Source organism: Scophthalmus maximus, chromosome 15 (genome assembly GCF_022379125.1).
Source record: "Scophthalmus maximus strain ysfricsl-2021 chromosome 15, ASM2237912v1, whole genome shotgun sequence".
Lineage (NCBI taxonomy): Eukaryota > Metazoa > Chordata > Actinopteri > Pleuronectiformes > Scophthalmidae > Scophthalmus > Scophthalmus maximus.
Genome location: NC_061529.1, coordinates 4,771,893 through 4,793,386, shown reverse-complemented (window position 1 = coordinate 4,793,386; position 21,494 = coordinate 4,771,893). Strand labels below are relative to the sequence as shown.

Sequence of the window (21,494 nt, the reverse complement as noted above, 5' to 3'; positions counted from 1 at the left end):
GGCCCCGTTCACAACAGCAGGAACATTTCCCGGAGCGTTGAGACCAAGGGGTGGCGCCTGGGTGGAGCGCTCACTCGCCGAGATTCTCCTCACTGATATTTTCTGTACTTTAGGGGGCCGCCAGGGCAAATGTCCACAAAACGACTGGAGAAAGATTTGTGGTCATCTGCATTCTCACATACAGCTCCTCCGGAGAAGTTCAGGAGGAAGATGTCCACAAAATGACCCCCTCAGAGAGAAAAGATAGGCTTTTTTCCCCCCCTGCCACTCTTAGCATCTCTGCCTGCAGTAGGCCTTCAAACGGACGCTGCCATCTGCCTCCATGGCTCCAACAAGGGCTGGGCCGATATCCTGCATGACATCCTCGGGCTCTTCGCGTGTGCGTTCACTGTGCTCGACTATCGCCGCAGACCATGAAAGCTCCACGTCAGGCGCGTCCAACTTGTGGGAGGAGGGCCGATCGCCGAGAGCTGCAGTTAACCCGGCAGCAACAGAGACGAGACAAAGCGAACGCGCCAACCGCAAGGGGCCGGACGAGAGCCCGGTGGATCGCCGGGACTCAGGCAGGCTGCCGAAGCGCGACCCCCCTCGCGGCCCTTGGCGACGGCAGTGTTTTGTTTGGTTGCCACGGCAATTTCTTGAAAAGGATTTCCTCAGGACGGTTTTGGGAAAAAAAGTCACTCACCTATAGTGGATTTCAGACGCTCTACTCTGACGGCGTGGCATGTGAGGACACGGCATGAACGTGCGAAAAACGACATAACAAACCCCCATGTAAACACACACACACACACACACACACACGCCCTCTGTCCAACCCTACAGATCGGCTCAAAAGTCGCCCTGCGGTCGGGCGTGATCGGCCTGTGCTGTAACGCTTACATCTAGGTCAAACTCCCAGCAGAGTGGAAGCCAAGGAGACGCGGCGGCGCAATCACCAGCGACGCATGTGTGACCTCAGCTGTGCAGCAACACCTGTCGTGTGTGTGTGTGTGTGTGCGTGTGTGTGTCATTTGGCCTCAACCGGGAGACCGCTCAGAAACATGGAGCATATAAAAGCGGTTAATGCCGTCGCAGCTGGTACGGGCTTAGTGGGTTGCACCGCTAACTTTGGCACAGAAGGGTCAGGGCTCACAGTGCAAACCCGCCTGCCTGCGATGTGAGTCAAACGTCGGATGATTGTAAAGGTGTGTGCGTGTCATCTTGCCTTGGATTATTAATCAGGGTTTTTTTAGCTCACCACTCAGTAATGAATAGGAGGGGCGGCGTCACGTATCAGGTAGACTTTGACACAGCAGTTCTTTGACTCACGTCAGACGTCGGGATGTAAACAATAAAGGGCTCGGAACAACTTGACTCTGGTGGATATGAACGGTGTTATTGGGGGAGTAGACAATAGGTGTGTCGTTTTATCAACGGCGTTGATTTCGAATCTTCTGTTATCAGCATTGTTTGATTTGGAAGGAAGCATTTTAACGATTTATTGGCGGAATAAAATGAAGCTTGAGCTTCAGGCTTGGTGCATTTTGAGTTTTAGGACGATCTCACAGGGAGGATGTCAGTGTGGCGTACAACAAACATCCCTCTATCGTCAACCCCGTTACATAAGGTCACATTCAGAGATGACCCTTTTTGACCCCAATGATCATTTGTGACAGTGCCTCTGCTAAATCATATAGTAGTCGATCCTGCAGGTTCTCAAAAGGAAACTGGACCTGAACAGACAAAATAAAAGTCTTTTGTTCGTTGCATCAATAACTGATTGTTTGTTCCACTGAGACATTCTGTAAGATTAGTCGGTCAGACTATGGTATGAAATACTGCCAGTGATTAAAGTACACTCATCAGGTGCGAAAGCAAATATGTTGTCGTACAGCAGATTTTACATTTACATCACATTTGGATTCAGTGAGGTTTAAGGCGGTCACCTCATCTCGTACGATTATCATGCATTCTATTAATGGTACAAGATAAGATATTCTTTATCTTATCAAATAATATTATTATTATTTCACTATCATTACTATTTGGTAGTTTAATAAGCCTGTAAAGGAACTGCATAGCCTCCGATATCCAATATATCACAATAAAACTAAGAATAAAACTTATTAAACAACCAATTAAAATAATATATTTTAAATGTAATTATATAAATAAATATCTCATTTGACTTTAAAAATATTTTCTAAATGTCAATCATCTCGTGACCAAACCCTTTTACGATTATTAAGATATGGGAAGAGACAGTTTAATCTATAAATCCTATCTGGAATCTACTTCAGATTAAAAAGGTATTTAATCATTTGGAGTCATTTAAAAGCCACGCGATTAGGGAGTCTAATTGCTGTGTGGCCCCGATTCTTTGATTTCCCGGTTTCCCGCACACACACACTCACTCACACACACACACACACACACACACAGGCCTCTCCCCCGTCAGAGAAGAAGAACAAGAAGAAAAAAAAAGAGAAGAAGAGCGTGAGTGGCGCCGTTTGCGCCGCTGCGCTATAAGAGGAGGACGCGGCGCACGTCTGCGCCACAGAGCGTCCGGGCGCACAGGTCCATCACTCCGCATCACCTCGCCACGGGACGACTGCTCCGACTTCCCTCTCCTGCAGGATCCCAAAGAGCTGCGCCACCATGCCAAAGTGCCCGAACTGCCAGAAGGAAGTTTACTTCGGTAAGATTGAAGCTTCTCCCTTTCTCTTTTTCGTGTTTCTTTTTTATTTCCCTCGTTATGATTTGCGCATCGTGCAAAAAAACAACAACATATTTCCTGTTGTTTTGATCAAATGAGGAAACGGGAAACTGAAGTTCAGCTGCAGTTCAAGCGGAAACTTTTAGTTTTTAAAAGAACAAAGAGTTAATAATGAACCTGTCCAGATTTGTAGAACACGATTCAATTCCATGATCAATAAATATTTATTTATTTATAATATTTATTGCTCAATATTTTTTTATTTTTTTTGTATTTCATTGAATTTACTTGCAGTGATGAAAGTTGAAGAAAAGTTTCCCCAGCCAACTCTACTCAGTCATGCATGCAATGTTTTTTTACTTGAGCACAAGTGCATACATACTTAATAATCTGCAAAATGTTCATAAAGTATAGAAAGAAAGTCACCGACTGTGCAGAATGTCTCCTGTCAGTGTTATATTAATACATATGTGCCCATTATTAGTGCTGCCTAAACCAATAAGCAGCACTTTTAATGCGGCGGTTGGTTGAGATGGAATCAATTTGAAAGCTGCTTTACTGTTCAGTCGCTTCATCTGTAACGATGCACAAAAGTGAATGTTGTGCAGTAATAAGTTCCCCGATGGTGTCTGAGACGAGTAGATGAGCAAAAAAAATTGAAATACTGAAGTACAAGTACCTCAAAATTGTACTATATTCCAAATGTACTATAGTAATATGAAACATGCAGGGGCTGATTCAATGACTTAAAACATCGTGATATGATATATGATATGTGATATGTGCTGATTATGTGTATCTACTACTTCAATGCGTTTTAAATCTATCTTGTAATCGGATATAAGTACATTGTGGTGCTGCTACTTCTACTTTTATATGAAGCTACTCTACTTTTAACAGCTCCGTCTACTTTTATGTGCTAGTGCCAATCATAATGCATCATGAGAGCTCATGAGATGAAGGTTTGCCTGTAAAATCTTACCCTGAAATGTAACTGTAGCTGTGAAATAAAGGTACATATTTCACCATCATTTCACCCTGAAATGAAGTAGAATACAGGTAGAAACACAGAGGAAATACCCACTGAAAGAACAACACTTGAGAGTAAATTTACAGAGCTCCTTTCTCATCGATCAGAGTTCCGAAAGTAACGTCTGGAAGCCTCAAACCGTCACGGCGCTCTGCTCTTTTTTTTGGTTTCTCAGAAGTTACTTTGAAGTTTAAGGAGTCGCACGAATTGAATCATCCCTCTCGATGGGCGATTAGCTACTTGAGTAATGACTCGCGGGAGCAGAGGAGGCAGGTTTCCTCCGTCTCTCTCTCTCTCTCTCTCTTCCTTCAAAGCACACTGACGAATTACCCCCCATCTGGGGGTTGGGGGGGGGGGGGGGGGCAGCTCCATTTTATTCGCGTCTTAATCCATTTTTCAACATTGTCCCGACGCGGTAAATCTTCTCCGGAGAGACGCGCCGAGGCCCGGGGCCAATTAAAGAGCCGAGTCTTTGGACTGTCAGTGTGATGAATTTACTGTGAGGCTGAGGAGCCGTCCGCTTCCAAGTCTTCCCTTTTTTTTTTTAATGGATAAACTTTCCCCTTCTGGCCAAATCAAGCAAACTCGATTCCCTCCCAGAACAAACCAACCGATTTCTTTTCTCCTTCTTTTTTTTTCCATGCAGGAGGAGGAGAGAGATGCTAAGATAGAGCTCTTTTCTTATTCTTCTCTTTGTGGTGGTGGTGGTGGTCCTGAACCGTCTGCATCAGTCTCCCCCTCCAAACACCCTCGCGTTCCAGTTCTTGCTCAACGTCTCTTGAGCCGCGTTTCGGCAGTGAACTCCGGGAAATGTCCGGGAAATTGTGTCCAGACAGTTTTTTTTCCCGGAGGTTCATATATGAAGGAACGCAGCAGTACATTGTACTAGGGGGGCCGGCAGGACTGCGACCGTCTCCTTCACACCTCACTGCTCCGACCCCCTCGTCCTCCTCCCTCCCTCCCTCCTTGTCTCATCTCTATTAATGTTACTCCGCTCTCAGATGGAAACAATCAGGCTACTGCTGCTTCGCTTAGTGATGGTGGGATGGGGGGGGGGGGGGGGGGGGGGGGGGGGGGGGGGGAGGACTTGGTCCAATTCCAAAAAAACAAAAAGAGAGAATCCTTTATGCTCTCGCTGGAAACTTTGCAGATGATCACGCTCTCCGCTGTGGGATCATTTGTGATGCTGCCGTGTTTTTTACGCCGAGATCGCATACGAGCGCAAATGACGGAGAACACCACAGAGGCCATCTTTCGAATTATTAGCGGCGTCCTTTAATGCAGTTGGCCGTCTCCTTTCGGAAGGACATGGTCCCGGCAGCGAAGGCCGGACCAAATTGAGATGGCCTGGTCCACAGAAACGATTTCGTATTCACACAGTGTGTGCGCCCGTAGCGCCGTTGCCTAGCAACAGAGCTGCAGTTGGATCCTCGCTTGCTTATATTTTTTTTGCCCGGAGCGAGATGAGAAGATTGATACCTCACTCAACATGTGTTTGTCAAAGTTAAGGCGACGGCAGCAGTCGGTTAGCTTAGCATAAGATGAAGCCTGGGAAGGGGGGGGGGGGTGTTGATTAGTCCCGCTGTGTCCAAAGGAAACAGAATCCACCACCGAGCACCTCTTAGTTAGTTGTCGGCAGGATGAAGCTTCAGCGTACTTGTCACGAGTGACGTATCGGTTTTCTCTCCCAACTCTGAGCAAGAAAGCAGCCAACTGTTCCCACACAATCTCAAACCCTCACATTCTTCGTCCTTATGAACTTGAAATGTTCATCTGGTGCATTTAAGGTCGTTCACATGTCTCGGAAATTCTTGTGTCTGCGTTCTCAGACGTTTTTTTTTTAAAAAAGCGTTACCCAACCATGAATGTGTTGGGTTATTCTTTTTCCGGGGGAGGATGGAGTGAAGGGGAATATCCGTGTTGTTTTTCCATTCACATGTCCGATCTGCGTGTGCTTGTGTACACTGGCCTTCCTCCAGTCAGCGCTGCGGCCTGATGCAGGCAGCAGATTGCATTATCCGTCCGTCCGTCGCACCTCATTTCTCGTCCCGCTATCGGGGCAGAATAAACAGCGGCGCGTAACGGAAAAGCGAAGTCTGGGGCGTCTCCGCTCCTGATCTGGACGGACTCTTGGGCGCTAATTAAACCGGCCACGGAGCGCACTGTTTGCTCAGTCGGCTGGTTTTGTTATTTGAAGTTTAAGTGCAGTGATTATTTCATGTTCCAAACCCCGGCCCAAACATTTTCCTGCAATGTTTTTGGAGGCGCTGGCCCCGCCCTGGAGCACTGTCTCTGTTTTTCCGCAGCCTATTGCGTAATCTCAGCGCCCCATCAGGCTATTTTTAGGGGGGGGGGGGGGATATCATGTCATATCCTAACAGTGTGGGAATGCTTTTAAGGCTTGTGGGACAATCCCTGAGGTATTTTACTTGCGCTGTCCTCCCTGACCTTTTTTTAAAAAAAACTTTTAGCTACGACAGATCACGTTATGCGCATCTACATTTTCAGCATTTCCTCTGCTCGGATTCTCGAGAGCTGAAACTTCTCTGTGCCGCCGAGCAGCCTTTACTTCCTGCCCTCGCTCGCAGATTGTCCTCATCTGAACTTTGTCTGTCTCCTCCCCGGGGGTGTTCCTTCCCCGTCTTTTACTGCCCCCGGGGTGGGTGTTTGTCCCCGATCGGCCCCGCAGATAAAGACGCTCCTTATCAGAGTTTATGAGGTTTAAAAAGCAGGGCAGATCCATCGGGGACACTCGGCCCTCCGCCGCACCCAAACCATGTTCCCGAACTCAACCGCAAAGTCAACACCGGGTTGGTCGAAAAACTGATAGCACGCTCATCGACTGAGGGGTCAGGGCTTGTGTTGACCCCATGACCCTTCCACCTCCTCCACAGGCGACAGTAGTGCTCTTCGTGTTGGACTGGATGTGGCCATTAATGTGTGTCCGTTTGCTGTGTCTTTGGCAGCGGAGAAGGTGTCGTCGCTGGGGAAGGACTGGCACAGGCCCTGTCTAAAGTGCGCCAAGTGCAGCAAGACCCTGGTATCAGGCTCACACGCAGAGGTGAGGCCATCTTGTGAACATTTTTCGCCGAGCGTTTGGTCCGACTGGGCCACGGCCCCCTCAGGCACGTGCAGCGCCGTCGGCCCTCGGCGGAGGGAATCCGCCCCACTGAGTTTGACATTCTAACCACGTGTGAATTCCACTCTGCCTCTTACAGCACGGTGGCAAGCCCTACTGTCACAATCCCTGCTACAGCGCCATGTTCGGACCCGGCGGTAAGCATGTTTCACCTCACGCGATCCGACCGACACTGCAACCACGACATGTGAATGTTTGAGCGCTGTAAGTGGTGCTATCGACCGCACGAGCTGTCACCTGATAGGTACACACACACACACACACACACACACACACACACACACACGCACGCACACACGCACGCACACACACACGCACACACACACGCACACACACACACATGCACACACACACACTGCGATCCTGCTGTCATATAATCGGTGGCATCGCTTTAAACACGGTCGCAATTCGGAGCCAAAGTTTCCGTAGCGCTGCGGACCCCCTCCGGATGCACGAGCGGGCGGCGTGCGACAAGCGCAGCAGGAGAATCTGTGGAGAATTCGCCAGCGAGCGAAATAAGTACAATTCATGCAGGCGTCTGACAAAGGTTTTGTCCTGACGTTCCCCAGAGCTCATGTCTGAAAGTGGCTTAGGAAAAGGTGTTTCTTGTGTGGTAATACTCGAGGCTCTATTACAGAATGCTTTAATTTCTTCTAGAATCCCAACATGAATGTGATTTCATTCTCTGTCTCTTCCCTTTTAGGTTTCGGCCGCGGCGGAGCCGAGAGCTACAAATTCAAATAAGACAGGTATTGTCAAATGGATCATCCATTCGTTCATTCATCACCTGCTTTGCTTACATTTAGACTTTGACCACATGCAAATCCATCCTTGTACTTTGCAGCGTCTGACGCGTTCTCCTCTCCTGCTTCCTCGTCAGGTTCAGGCCTCGCGGTGAAAGCGTTGCTCGGAGAACCGGAGGGAAGGCGCCGGCAGGCTCGCCGGTCCCGATAAAAAAGCAGCGCACAAACTGTGCTCCGATCCAGATGACACATTTTGAGTGCATGTGTTTTTATTTTTCACGTCGGTCTCCCCATGATACAGTAATGAAGTAGTCATCCTGTAGTTTTCTTGCTGTTCTCTATGTGGATAATCTGATTAAACACTTTTTTAAAACTTGTCTCATCAACTTCTCTGATTTCTTTTCTTTTCTTCTCTTTTTTATAATAATAATAATAATAATAATATGAATATTTATTTCCATAGCACTATCCTAACAGTGTGGGAATGCTTTTAAGGCTTGTGGGACAATCCCTGAGGTATTTTACTTGCGCTGTCCTCCCTGACCTTTTTTTAAAAAAAACTTTTAGCTACGACAGATCACGTTATGCGCATCTACATTTTCAGCATTTCCTCTGCTCGGATTCTCGGGAGCTGAAACTTCTCTGTGCAGCCGAGCAGCCTTTACTTCCTGCCCTCGCTCGCAGATTGTCCTCATCTGAACTTTGTCTGTCTCCTCCCCGGGGGGGTTCTTCCCGGTCTTTAAAACTTGTCTCAACTTGTCTTGAGCTACTTTTCAAGTAGCTCAAGGTGCTTTGTTAAAACAATAACAACACGGGTCAAATCAAATAAAAGTTAGACCAAAAACATTTGTTTTACTAGTCGGCAAAGGGTGAATTTCTAATATTTTGTTTATTTGGATAATTCCATAAAGCAGCGCCACTGTACTTTTTGGCGTCCTCTGTGAGTGTTTCGAAACATAATCCAATATAGACAATCTAAAAGATAAAGATGGTGCCAGGTGCCATTTACTGCTTCAAAAAACAAGATAAGTGCCAGGATCTATGTGCCCTGTTGGTGTGGTTAGCATTTCATCATAGCATTTGATATAGTAATATCCTCTTTTATACTTTATTGAATGAGTTTAGTTGTTCTCGATGATGACGATCCACTGAGTGGTTGTCATGGGTTGTTCTATAACTGGAACATTTCAACATAAAGAGAGAGCGGTTCACTCTTCACCGTCACGTACTTTCTGCAGCGCTATAAGAAGGTCTGAAAAGGTTGAAAAGAACTTGTCTAACGTGCTTTCAGTCGCATCACATGACCTTCCTCGGCAGTTTTTCGGTTGTCAGGTAACCATAGATATATAGATCCGATACTTTTTATCGCTTCATAGACTTTGGCTTAGGTGTGACAGGTAAAAAGAAATGAAAGTTAAAGGATTCTGGGCTGAAATAAATCCAAAGTAAATCTGTAAAGTCACCTTAGTCCGCAGATAAGTCCTGAGCTGATCTCTGAGAGTCTGTCCCGCTTTTGTCCATTTCTGATTCAATGACCATAATTAATGATGATGTTATTTCAGTGTTTGAAAGTAATTAACTTCTAGCTCCATTCTGACATAAAAACACAGCATGTCGAGTATTTAAACTAAAACCACAGTTTTAACATCTATGGCTCTGAGGGAAGATCGCGTGACACTGCTGAAAGCTCCAGACCTAAAGGGGCCTTGTGATGAGATCGTTCCGTCGAATTCAAGCATCGGCCTTAATTCCCAGTGGTGATGTGTCCACATTTGGTGGTTGCCGTAATTCCAACCGTCTTACAGCATCCCTGGACGAATACGGCCCAACGACGCACAGGTCCAGAGGATTTGAAGCCGCTGTGGTGCATTGTGGGTAGCAGCTGGAGCAGCTGAGGCCAACCCTGAGTCTTTGCAGATCCACCAGATGCTTCCCCTGTGGTTCTCCGCGACTCGGACGCCAAAGGTCCCGCTCTGCTCGGCCGCCCTACGCCCTGCATGAAGTCACGCAGCAGCCGCCCCCCCCTCCGCCATGCCTCCGCCGTCGCAGCCTGACAGTCGCTATGGCAACCGACGCAAACAGGCCCCAACAGACGGCCAGCGTGCCCGTCCGCCTGGCTGTCACCTTCTTCTTCCCTTTCTCTTTTTTCTTCTTCTTCTGCTGCAACAAAGACGCTCGCTGTCGCGGGGAAACGTCGACCGAGGCCACAGACGCCGAGGGAAGTGCTGGAAAACCTGCGGAGGACGTTTTGGCAGAGGAGCAATTGTTTCTGCAAAACAAAAATAGCTTTGTTCATACGTCGTGTACATTTGATGTCTCATTTCAAGCCGCGGTTCACATTTGCAGTCTTCGCTTTAATGTTGTCGAGCTTGTTGTCGGTCAGTCCGCTACTTTGGCCCAGGTTGAAAGATCTGAACAGCTACTGTACGAACTGCCGTGGAATTCTACACAAATACGTTTGGTTCACAGAGAGAGAATCGTACTTTTTCTCCCCGGCACCACCTCGAGGTTTTCAGGGAATCGTCTCAAGAGCTGCATTGGACGGATTGCTGCGAACATTTGGTCTCTCTCTCCTCCACTTCTCTCCTCTCACCCCGACCGGTCGAGGCAGATGTTCCGCCAACAACGGAGTCCGGTTCTGCTGGAAAAGTTCTCCCCGTTAAAAGGGAGGTCGGGCTGCACGGTGGTGTGGTGGTAGGTTCTGTGTTTTCGCATCCCGGGCTCGAACCAACCAGGGCCTTTTCCGCGTGGAGTTCGCGTGTTCCCCCCCCCCCCCGTGTCCGGGGGTTCTCTCCGGGTTCTCCAGCTTCCTCCCACAGTCCAAAGACATGCAGGGCTGTGGGACCCTTAATGGATAAGGTACAGAAGGTCGGGGTTCGATTCCAGATCATGCCGGTGTGGGCCCTTAGGCAAGACCCTTAATGCTACACCTGCCTCCATAATTGTAAGTCGCTTTGGACAAAAGTGAAAAGCAAAATGAATGTAATGGACTTTTTTGTCTCTCCCCACGGTTTCCAAGCGCTTGCTCATTGCGGAAACCCTTGGGTTTCTCTGTAATATTGTGAGAATCTCGACCTCACTGTGTAAAGTGCCTTGAGATAATGTACGTTGTGATTTGGCGCTCTACAATTAAAACTGAATTTAATTGAATTTGAATCAAGCACACAGTTCAAACACAACAAATACACTCAGAAGAAGAAGAAGAAGAAGAAGAAGCGGGCACTAAATATATTTCCGGCCCCCAAACAGTCCCACGGCACATGCTTGATTCATGACGATGGAGGCCTAACGTATGGGCTCATTTCACCGAGGCCTTAATAATGAAGGCATCATGCAGGCAGTGAGCACGTTTACAAAGCACTTACAGTGTGTTGACTTACGCTGCAGTTAAAGCCAAGTGTTGCCAGGTTGCCAAGGTCCTGTTGAGCAGGAGGAGACCAGAGACATTTGCCAAACGGAGACCTGCTGCGTCGGCATGGATCCGAGGCACAGAGGCTCGCGAGGCTGTAAAAAGTTTAGACCCATAAACAATAAATTACGGGCTGGAAAATCAGTGTAGAAGTGTCTTGTGGCTTTTATGACTCGCGCGTATATATATTGCGCACACCTGGGTGGGCGCGATTCCTCGAGTAAATAAATAACTAAGTACACTCTCTGAAACGGTCCCGTGGACGGCGCGGGATGTAAATAGTCCAGGTTAGTCGACACGATGGGAGAGCAGAGTAGCGATTGGTTGCTCTGCCGAATCGTGCATCCAGCGAACAGATTAGAAATAATTACATGGAAAATCCCATCAAACCAAACGGAAATTATTGTAAAGCGTTAATAGGCATCAATAAACAGTCAGACGCGCTGTCACCCCCGGAGCTGCGCCGCTAGCGTGGCCAAAGGTCATGAGTATTATGCAGGAGAGGAAGTGTTCAGACCCTTCACCAAAATAAGAGTAGCCAATTCCACAATGTGAAAGTACCCGATACATACGATAACGTAAAAGAACTTATAATTACGTGTGACCGCTGCATGTGCATGAGACATCGCCGTTGTGAGGCAACAGATTCACAATGTCTTGTAAAAGGTGATGTGTGGGTCCTTAAAAACCACAGCGCGTCTGGTCTTCCTGTTTTATCTAGTTTTTTATGACAGGATATTTCTCATGTTCCTCTCAATGAAACAGACAAAACGGCGCGTGAGAGAACACACAACACAACTGGAGAACAGAGAGAAGACTGATAAACTGTATCAGATGTGTGAAGCCATGACAGTCATAAAACTCTGGCCTGCCAGTTTTAATATGAACACACACACACACACACACACGCGCGCGCGCCACTGCTATCATTAGTCTGAACATCTGTCTTTCCTGCCAGACTCAACTTTTCACAGTGTAGACCAGTTAAAAAATTAGGAAGTGTGTTTGAGAGAAGAAATCTCTAGTGTATGTAGACGTGGTCCACTCAGGGTTCCCACCCTGCTGTGTGACCTGTTGGTGTGAGAGGGAGATTTTCTACCCTTGAAGGCGGAATACCCAATGCCCAAATTTCAGAAGTAGTTCTTTTCACATTACAGTTTTTCAGTTTTTGCTAATTAGTGCAAAATTCGAACGAGTGATTCCAGAGGCTTTTTGAAGAGCACATTGACCTTGACACATTTCAAGTCAATCGGAGCCGCGGTGTGGCTGGCGCAGGAAGCCGAGACCCTGAGGATTGACTGACACAAGAGTGCATTGCAGTGATGACCAGCCACATAGCTCGACTGTGTGAGGGGTGTGTGATGAATGACCCGTGGCTCCTCCGTGGCCACGTGATGGATGCCCTGCAATAACCGGCGCGCATACAAGTTACCATTGTGTTGTGAGGGATTCGGCGTTTCCCATCTGAAATCGTCTCACTCTGTTCTCTAAATCCTCCCCAGCTGTGAGATAGTCAGATATCACTCAGGGTTCCTTTTTACTCCCTTCCTCCACTCCCCATCCCGCCCTTTTGTCTTCCTCCTCCCCCTCCTCCTCCTCCTCCTCCTCCTCCCACGGGTTGAGACGGGCACGTCAAGGACACATCTGAGGCGCGGGCTGCTCTCGAATGCTTTCGCCAGATTGCCCTGCCCTAACCCTGCAGGTGGGAGGTCGGTGTTCCCCTCATCCTTTTATCTGCTGATATACAGGCCTAGTATTTAAATAATGATAAATAAATAACAATAAGTTTGAAATAATGAATTATTGTCCAGCTTTACAGTATATGCGACCGCTGATGAACATATTTTGGACAGAAAGAGCAAACGTACAGGGTCTAAAGCAGGGAACAAGGGATGTTTTTCTCTCCTGCATGGCCATAATGATGGGTGTATAATAATTCTGAGGCACCACTTTGTTAATCATCTGTTTGTTCCTTGTCTATATCAGTTTTATGTCTTTATCTTCATTTATCTTCCAATTTTTATTGTGTACAATTACCTTCCCCTGCGTTAAGGTACGGTTTTATTTTATTGTACAATTGACATACTATTCTGCACAAATGGCAAATAACTTGTATTTTTGGCTGCCTAGGACGGCTGTAATCATGAGGATACAGGGTCAGGGCGTAGTTTTTTCTTTTAAAATACAGTAAAAGAAAATTAGCTGGCTCACTTGAAACAGAATTGTTAAGTGGGGGGAAATGCTCAAGCAGCGTAAGACATCCAGGAAGATCAACATCAAGATGTTTTTTGGCGATGTCCCATCTTTGGCTCTTCTTCTCACAGGAGATGAGGTCAGCGTCTCCATGGTTTCACCTGGTGACAGGCGCTTCGGTTGCCAATTTTTTTGAAGCAATATATATCCCAGTGTCCACGTCTTGGAAGGTAGATCTTCTTCCTCCAGGCTGCTGGATGCGGTCTTAAGGGAGACTTTGCTTCCTCCTCAGGTTGTCAACTCTGCTCGGCAGCTGCTTGCTTGGTAAGAGAGCCATGACCGTGACCTGCAACTTAATCCTCTATAACATCTCTGAATGGAGTATAAGCCAAAACTTTATTTAACACTTTTTCAGGGTCTAAAATTTCAGTCTTGATTAGTGACGACTGATTGAAATCCTGGGTTGGATTGTTTGATTAATAGGAGCTTAATCAAGAAATTAGAAATTAGTTTACACTCGCATTAGCAGTGTAAGTATGTACTTGTATCTGAATGGCATTTAATGCAGGATTTATTCTGTTCAATCTAACAGGAGTGATTCAGCCTTTGAAGCCTTTTTATGTAGTATCCATTATCTAATTTCACATTGAATGAGCTGAAGGACACAGACTGAAGGAAACAAAATATTTGGTCTGGACTGTTCTGCCTTCCTCAGTTATTTTATGGACAACAGCACCACCTGCTGGTTAGTTTTACAGACTTGACGAGCTGCTTTAACCTTCTGCATTTAAGGGTGAAAATTCAAACTGTAGGTTACTGATACAGAATGAGTCAGTCTGCCATTTTCTCAGAATATCTTTGTCTTGTCGTTTTTGCATTTTAAGAATAAAGTCAAACTAAGGGAAAGGAAGGGTTGTTGTTTTTTTGCAATTTGAGGATAAAGTTGAAATACTATTTCATGAATAAAGTCAACTGTCAAGGATAAAGTCAACGCAGCAGCTATGTGAACTGCCAGAGTGTTGCATCCTGGGAGTGTTGATGCAACCATTGATCCTTACATTTGTCCATCATCAGCTACCTCAGTTTGCACAAACGCAGCCGCAACTTTCTTATTAAATTATGTCCTTATTCTTGCAGTATTAGGATTTTTTCCCCCTCATCAAACTACAACTATATTCTTGCGATATTACGACATTATTCTCTAAATCTCCATTTTTTCCTCTTCTTCTATATGGCCCCAATACCCAATTTTTTTTTTAAATCTTTCTCCTCAGGCTCAGTTCAACTTTATTTTTTAAAATGTTGCCTTTTTTTTGTAGACATTTTAACATAATTCTCAAAATGCAAAAAGACATTTTCTTGTCAACTAAATAAAAAATGCCCGGCCCTAAAACTTTTCCATACAAATAAGCGTCACGATCATAGTTGAGTTCGATATATTCTTAAAAGTTCCAATTAAATCTTTTAATTTCACGATTAATTTCGACTTTTCTGATTTCTTTCTCAAAATAAAAAATCTTCCTCGTCCCACTTGTTTCAGCCCTCATACCTGACACTAATAATCTTCCATAAAAAAGACATTTCAACATAATTCTCAAAAAGCAAAATGGAAAAAAAAAATCTTCCTCTTGTCGATTATTTTTTATTTTTTTGCCTGGCCCGAATACTCTTCCATACTAATACGCGTCACGTTTGATATATCCTCAAAAGTTTGACATAATTTTTTTTTTTTACTTAAGTTTAATTTCGACTTTAAGGATTTATTCTCAACAAAATAAAAATCTTCCTCGTCTCATTTGTTTTTCCCGCCCTCATACGTGGCACTAATCATCTTCCATACCCATTTAACGGTTCACTTCGCTCGGACGTTTCACTTCCTGCGAGCACGTGACTTTGCCGCTCGGGCGCTCAGCGGAAGTACAGTCCGGATACAGCAGCAGCTCTCGGACGGTCATGGCGAGCAGCGGCCGCACGGACGCGGCGATGTTGTTCTGCTGTTTGTTCCTGGCGGCGCAGCTCACGTCGCTGCCGGTCTGCGCGAAGCCGGACAGCCTGCGGGAGGTCACCGACGGCAACTGGGAGGAGATCCTGTCCGGGGAGTGGATGATTGAGTTGTCAGTGTCGCCCCGCTAACTAACGGCTAACGGCTAACGGCTAACGGCTAACCGAGCAGCTAGCTGGTCACTTAGCTCTGTTTAGCTAGTTCAAAGAGAAATAACAAAAAAACAAAAACATGGCGCATGAATTCCTCTCTGCCGTCATTGCCAAACTTAATCATTATGTTGTATCTGATTTTTCTTTTACTCTAGTTAGTGTTGACAAGAAGCTAGCTTGTGTCTGTGTAATGCTAACGTCTGTTGTCCGTCAAGCTAATAACGAGCACAAGCAGCTAGTCGGCGAACAGCTGCACGTCGACACGCGTGATTTTTGACAGTGTCACAAGAGTCTTTACATGTGAACTGTAACATGTCCTCCCCTCCCCCAGCTATGCTCCCTGGTGTCCAGCGTGTCAGCAGCTGCAGCCGGTGTGGAAGCAGTTTGCCGACTGGGGGGAGGACATGGGGGTCAACATCGCCAAGGTGGACGTGACGGAACAACCCGGTGAGTCCCAACGACCCTTCACCAACCTGGCAACCTCACTGTGAATTTCCGCTATGTAATAACAAACCATAGCCAAACCATAATAACCGTAGGATGAAACAGCCACATCTGTGTTATGTTATGTTGTGTTATTGTCGACATGCCAGAAATAGTGAGACACTTAAGGTCCAACTTGCTAAAACTGCGGCCGTGTGTCTATTACAATTATCAGAGCTCCAACTGTCATCCCATCAGCCGATCAACAGGAAATGAGCCGGCAGCTTCTTTGGAAATATAATTGTAGAAGCACCCATGTCATTCTGCGGTTTTCCGCTCTTCAAGTGGTAGAATGAGCTTGTTATTCTTCGTCAGCTGTGATAGTAAATGTAGACGAGCATTGTGAAGTCATAGCTGTTAAACATATGTTTCTAATACCTTTTCTATATTATTTGGAAAAAGCTGAAGTAGAAGTGAAACAGTTAAACCTTCATTTGATTAATCAATCGGCAGAAAATTAAACCAAACCATTGGTGTAATCGATAGGTTTTAACCGAACGACAACCCACTGAAATGAGCATGACTTTGAATCGCCACCTCTCTTAAACTGTTAACTTACTTCTTTTTTTTTTTTTTAAACCTGACCGTGCTCTTCGTCTCCTCCCTCCTTAAGGTCTGAGTGGACGGTTCATCATCACGTCACTTCCTACTATCTACCAGTAAGTTCCTGGGTGCTTTGTGGTTTTCGTTGCTTCCTCTTTTCGTGCGACTGCTTGTGGTGTTTGTCATACGGATTAAAAAAAAAGCATCTTCTGGTCTTAACTCAGTTTAGAATCTGATCAGCAAACACTTATTGATAAGTCGATCGACAGAACATGAATCTGCAGAAGTCCAAATTGTGTCCGATCGGTTGAATTCACTGAAATGTTTGTGAAGTGTCACAGCGAAGGGTCTCAGTTATTACGTCAATGTGTACTGTCAGGTTTTTTTTCCATTTAAAGAAATTAGTAAACATTTTAAAAATTCTGTTTTTGCTTTGTCATTGCCGGGTATATAGTCTAGATTGATAAAGGGATTTTTTTTTTTTTATTTTAGCATGAGGCCGCATCATAGCAGAATGTGGAAAAAGTGAAGGAGGTCTGACTCCTTTCTGAATTCACTGTATTTGTGACAGTGTGTCGGTTATTGAGATGTTCCAAAGAAATCATGACTCAGTGTGTGTGTGTGTGTGTGTTTCAGCTGTAAGGACGGCGTCTTCAGGAAGTACCAGGGAGCTCGCACCAAAGAAGACTTCCTCAGCTTCGTCGACGAGCAGAAATGGAAAGGAGTGGAGCCAATTTCCTCTTGGTTCGGGCCGTCCTCCGTCTTGTGAGTTTAAACGCCTCATCTAAGTTCTGCAACAAATTGCTTGTAATATGTTGAGTATATTAATAGTGCGAGAATGTTTCATGTCATCCACAGTCCCTCCCTCTTTCTATTGCAATGAGAACATAAAGTAGAATCTTGTCTTTCAAGTATCAGACCAGTGATTCTGTTTTAGTTTGAAATAACAGAAAATAACCCTCCTGCCCCATTAGCTCTATTTTTAGTGTCTCTATCTCTCTCTGCTGCTGTAAAATCACAACCACAAACAAGTCCCATGTTCTTCCATACTTTTTTTTGTGTGTTCAGCCCTTGTTGTGATGTTTCTGTTTGTTGTGTTGTTACACACAAATCTCTGTTAATTTACAAGCTGCCGTTCTTTTGTTGTTTCCTCCTCCTTGTTTTGACAGAATGAATTCGATGTCCGCCTTGTTCAAGCTCTCCATGTTCATCCGGGTAAGTGAGGCTGACTGTCAATTCTGCTTGTTATTATTACATATAGTGATGTATTTATACCGTTTCCCTCAGTCCATTCGAGGAAGAACGAGGCGTCCCGTGTGAAATTGTATTAGGAAAAGAGCTGTGGGTGTTGGAAACAAAATCTAATCCAGTTATACAGGATACAGATCTGATACAGTAGACACAGAAAACAAAGTGTAACCGTACCTCACATATCGCAGAGACAATATATATTGTATGTCAGACGGAAATGAATGTGAATGTGTCTGAATGTGTGTTTTCCAGCGGTGTCATAACTACATGACGGAGCAGCTGGGGATCCCTGTTTGGGGATCGTACGTCATCTTCGGCTTGGCCACTCTGTTCTCCGGTCTCGCTCTTGGACTGGTCAGTAATTCTGCTTCATTATTAATCCTTTTTCTTTAACGGTGAAACAGTTATTTAGGATTTAACAGTAAATCTATTGCTCTTGTCGTCTTGTCTTTGCAGTTGCTGGTGTTCATTGCAGATTTCGCCTTCCCCTCTCGGCGATTTTCCTCTCCTGATTACTACCAGAGTGAGTCTATCAATTATTGACTTAATTAAAAAGGAGTATATAAATTATAAAGTGTTCGTGGCTGGTTCCATAAACTGATGGTCATGGATTTTCGCCTTGATCGTCACTCTGCAGAGAAACAGTCCATGGAGCAGGCGAGGTTGATCCACCAACAAGAGCACGAGCACGAGGCCGACGGCGAGGAGGACGACGACGAAGACGACGATGAAGAGGACGGCGACCAGGACGACGTGTGGAGGAGGAGAAGGGGGTCCCCTGAGGGCCGCCCCGAATCCAAGGGACAGGGTTTCGCCGACGAAGCTCTGAGGAAGAGGCAGGTGCGCAGCCGCGAGGAGGAAGAGGAGGACGACGACGACGAGGAGGACACATAAGAGCGTCAGTGTGGAGCTTAACATGGCCCGTACTCCTTTTTGAGAAGAGCGCGCAGAGTCAGAGCAGAACTGGAGGAGCCTCGGTGCCGAGCGACAGTGTTTACAGCAGGGAGCCCTGAACATCCTCTTCCTCCTCCTCCTCCTCCTCCTCCTCCTCCTCCTCCTCTGGGCCTCTAGAAAACACCTTGCTTCCTTTCTTCTCCCTCCCTTGTTTTTTATAACTGGGGAGCGCTTTAGATCGAAAACCGCCATCTGCCTGAGCAGCGGGCTTCACCTGGGGAAAAAAAAAAGTTCAAACACTCCTGACTCCTGTTTTCACTCGTGGGAACAAACGACCTGGCTAAGGTTTTTAGGTATGAAGTTGCAGTGGAGCTGGATTTTGCAGGGTCGTTCATGCTATGCATCGTTTTTGGTTGTAAAAAAAAAGAAAAAAAAGATTTGTGTGTTATTACATGTTTTATCTCCGAGTTTATTATACCAGGCATTGCGTTTGAGGTTCACATCGTATGAATTTCTTTTACCCTTCTGCTAAAGCGTTTTATTTTACGTAAGCTCATATTCTACAATTCGTGACGGCTCGATCCAACAAAACGACGTTCACACGTGGATCCACACGCGGTGAATAACGGGAGGGGATGAGATTGAATTTGTGAGAAACGCAGAACAGCGACTGGTGCAGCTGAAGCACAAGTCACCTGGTGGTTTCACAATAAAATACTTCCTGTACTTTGATTCAAAGTGGTAACTTAACACGAACAGGAAGTTCCGATCGATTCCCACGCTGAAAAAAAATGTGGGTAGTAAATAAATAAACATCTATAAATTATAAAAGTGATGCTACAGTTTGTCTGGCTGTGTGATAATAATATATGATGATTATATTGCTAAAAAATATAGAAACTAGAATAAAAAAAAAGTTCTCCAGACACTTTCTGCGCCGTCGTCTCATTCAGCCAATACAAGTTAAAACAAAGGTGACCTCTGACCCCGTGGAACCCTCCTCGAGTTTTTGTTCCAGGGCTCGAGCAAAATGGACAAATGTTCGCAATAGTAGCCACGTTTGTTTTCCTTCCGTGGTCGAAGTGGGCATCCTGTCATCACAGGAACTTAATGAGGAGGATCCTCGTTTATAGCACCAAAACATCGGCTTGTTTGCTGAAAACTACACCACGTGAGAGAAAAACTATAAACTCTACAATCAGCTGGAATACACCAACATTCTATTCACTCCACGTTAAGTACGAGACCTGGTCAGTGCTGTTCTGTTGATACCGTCTGTCCCCTTAATGTGTCATAATCTCAACAGTTGCTGAAAATGAACAAATGGGATGTTTTTGTGTAGTTATTTTTTATTTTATGGTTCCGTGTTATTCTCTCATTTATTAAAAGGATGTTTAATGAACCGAGATGTGTCGTCGACCTTGTCGGTAGGTGAACGGTGCATTGTGTGCATGCCCTGATTTGATTAAAGAGATGGAATCATTATTTAGGGGACTCCCGTCTTCCTTTTTATGAATCCGTCCTCCTAACGCTGCTCTGATGCCAGGAAGTTCTTTTATTTTTCGTTTTAAATTGGACTCCTATTATACATGAACTTCTAATATTAACGTATCTAAAAAAAGAAAAAGGGTAATTTAGTTTTGAAGTCATGAACATATGTCACTTAAATGCATCCGTTTCAGCCATTATCACTCATAAGTTCGGCCTGAATCCATTTCAGTATTGTACAGTAAGCAAAGAGGAGCAGAATGTGTGTATATTAGCAATGTTTAATACACATTTGACTTTGATTTTAATGTGTTTTTTTTATATTACAAAACAGCTAATTACTCCTTTTGGTGATGTTTAAAACTGGTTGTAATTTTTCCTCCCTTTTTCTTTTTTTTTTTTTTTTTTACCTCACCCTCTATTTACAGCTTGTAGCATTCATATTTTTAATCCCTATGGTTCCAAACATTTCTTTGAATAAAGGATTAACTTGTAGCAGTGTCTCTTGTGTTTGTGTTGTTTCCACAGATAATGAACCGTCGCTGTTATTTCATGTTTCATTCATCAGAGATGCACAAAAGGAAAAGGAATAAGTTGCTCACAGCTGGAAATGATTTGAAGCCGCAGACGGATCCGGGCTCCGGGGACGTTGTGGAAAACAAACAAGAGTCAGATATTTGGAGAAGCCCTCGGCAAAACGGCAACAATGAAGGTAAGTACGACTAAGTAGTGTAGCAGCGCATATTCATATCTTTCACTTCATAACCAGCCTGATATTACAAGTAGAAGTCATGGATTCAAAATCCTATGCCAATAAAAAGTGCAGATTAGTAGAATGAAGTTAAAGTGTCTGATATCCCCTGTGAGAGACACTGTAAATGTGTATATATATGTATACAGTATACATACACACATACACAACTTCAGTTTGCATCACACACTGGGCTGCAGACAGACAAAGGAAACAGTTTCCTTGCACATTGCATGTAGTAATTATAATTCATACTGTGAACTTTTGCACATTAATAATCATAAAAATATCTCTACTTGTATAGCACTTCTCCAAACAAAGTTACAAAGTGCCTCACAAGACAGAAAAAAACACATGAAAATAACAAAAAAGGATAAAAAGACAATAATTTAAGCATCACCGGCCAGAAACAGAAAAAACAAAAGTATATATAAAATAAATAGAATAAACGAGGAGTAGATTCGAGTGCTTGCCAGCAGATGTCACTCTTGCACCAATGCTGCTCAGACTCTGCTCTGATGATTGCATGTTGCTTCTCCTCCACCTCAGGGCCTGTGTGTGTGTGTGTGTGTGTACGTGTGTGTGCGTGTGTGTGTGTTTACAGTGGAACTTGCATTGTGGAAAAGTTACAGCTCACATTTTTCCTCCTGGGAGCTTCTCGTTTTCCTGTTCGGACTCTCCTCCACCCTCTGGAGTGGGTGTTCCTCCCCCTGATCGG

General features: G+C 45.1%; 3 protein-coding genes across 5 annotated transcripts; 2 read left to right on the top strand and 1 right to left on the bottom strand.

Annotated features, from left to right (window-relative positions):
• The first annotated feature begins 2,479 nt into the window (after nucleotides 1–2,479).
• On the top strand, nucleotides 2,480–7,987 carry crip1 (cysteine-rich protein 1). Of its 3 annotated transcripts, none has more exons than XM_035609957.1 (5): nucleotides 2,490–2,680; nucleotides 6,695–6,789; nucleotides 6,947–7,004; nucleotides 7,571–7,616; nucleotides 7,712–7,987. In XM_035609957.1, the coding sequence occupies exons 1-4, from the start codon at nucleotides 2,641–2,643 to the stop codon at nucleotides 7,609–7,611; spliced, it is 234 nt and encodes a 77-aa protein (XP_035465850.1). In that variant the 5' UTR covers nucleotides 2,490–2,640; the 3' UTR covers nucleotides 7,612–7,616; nucleotides 7,712–7,987. The 3 variants fall into 3 exon arrangements, with proteins under 3 accessions (XP_047193559.1, XP_035465850.1, XP_035465848.1); XM_035609955.1 differs by having other exon boundaries at nucleotides 2,496–2,680; nucleotides 7,748–7,987; XM_047337603.1 differs by lacking the exon at nucleotides 7,712–7,987 and having other exon boundaries at nucleotides 2,480–2,680; nucleotides 6,947–7,089; nucleotides 7,357–7,602.
• A 493-nt stretch (nucleotides 7,988–8,480) lies between these two features.
• On the bottom strand, nucleotides 8,481–13,549 carry LOC118285953. The gene is made up of 4 exons (XM_035609954.2): nucleotides 13,489–13,549; nucleotides 11,618–11,699; nucleotides 10,991–11,114; nucleotides 8,481–9,879 (listed from the first exon to the last, which is right to left on the bottom strand). The coding sequence occupies exons 1-4, from the start codon at nucleotides 13,547–13,549 to the stop codon at nucleotides 9,355–9,357; spliced, it is 792 nt and encodes a 263-aa protein (XP_035465847.2). The 3' UTR covers nucleotides 8,481–9,354.
• A 1,552-nt stretch (nucleotides 13,550–15,101) lies between these two features.
• On the top strand, nucleotides 15,102–20,520 carry tmx1 (thioredoxin-related transmembrane protein 1). The gene is made up of 8 exons (XM_035609953.2): nucleotides 15,102–15,326; nucleotides 15,698–15,813; nucleotides 16,463–16,508; nucleotides 17,029–17,157; nucleotides 17,562–17,607; nucleotides 17,896–17,997; nucleotides 18,100–18,166; nucleotides 18,281–20,520. Exons 1-8 carry the CDS (start codon nucleotides 15,166–15,168, stop codon nucleotides 18,535–18,537), a joined length of 924 nt encoding a protein of 307 aa, XP_035465846.1. The 5' UTR covers nucleotides 15,102–15,165; the 3' UTR covers nucleotides 18,538–20,520.
• The last annotated feature ends 974 nt before the right edge of the window (nucleotides 20,521–21,494 follow it).

Coding starts and splice junctions, on each gene's coding strand:
- crip1 (XM_047337603.1), top strand. CDS start 2,641: ATGCCAAAGTGCCCGAACTGCCAGAAGGAAGTTTACTTCG. Junction 2,681..6,694: donor CCAGAAGGAAGTTTACTTCG/GTAAGATTGAAG, acceptor TGTCTTTGGCAG/CGGAGAAGGTGTCGTCGCTG. Junction 6,790..6,946: donor TATCAGGCTCACACGCAGAG/GTGAGGCCATCT, acceptor TGCCTCTTACAG/CACGGTGGCAAGCCCTACTG.
- LOC118285953 (XM_035609954.2), bottom strand. CDS start 13,549: ATGGCTCTCTTACCAAGCAAGCAGCTGCCGAGCAGAGTTGACAACCTG. Junction 11,115..11,617: donor TGCACATGCAGCGGTCACAC/GTAATTATAAGT, acceptor AACTTTTTACAG/CCTCGCGAGCCTCTGTGCCT. Junction 9,880..10,990: donor CACTTGGCTTTAACTGCAGC/GTAAGTCAACAC, acceptor TTTGTTTTGCAG/AAACAATTGCTCCTCTGCCA.
- tmx1 (XM_035609953.2), top strand. CDS start 15,166: ATGGCGAGCAGCGGCCGCACGGACGCGGCGATGTTGTTCTGCTGTTTG. Junction 15,327..15,697: donor GGGGAGTGGATGATTGAGTT/GTCAGTGTCGCC, acceptor CCCCTCCCCCAG/CTATGCTCCCTGGTGTCCAG. Junction 17,158..17,561: donor TTCGGGCCGTCCTCCGTCTT/GTGAGTTTAAAC, acceptor TTGTTTTGACAG/AATGAATTCGATGTCCGCCT.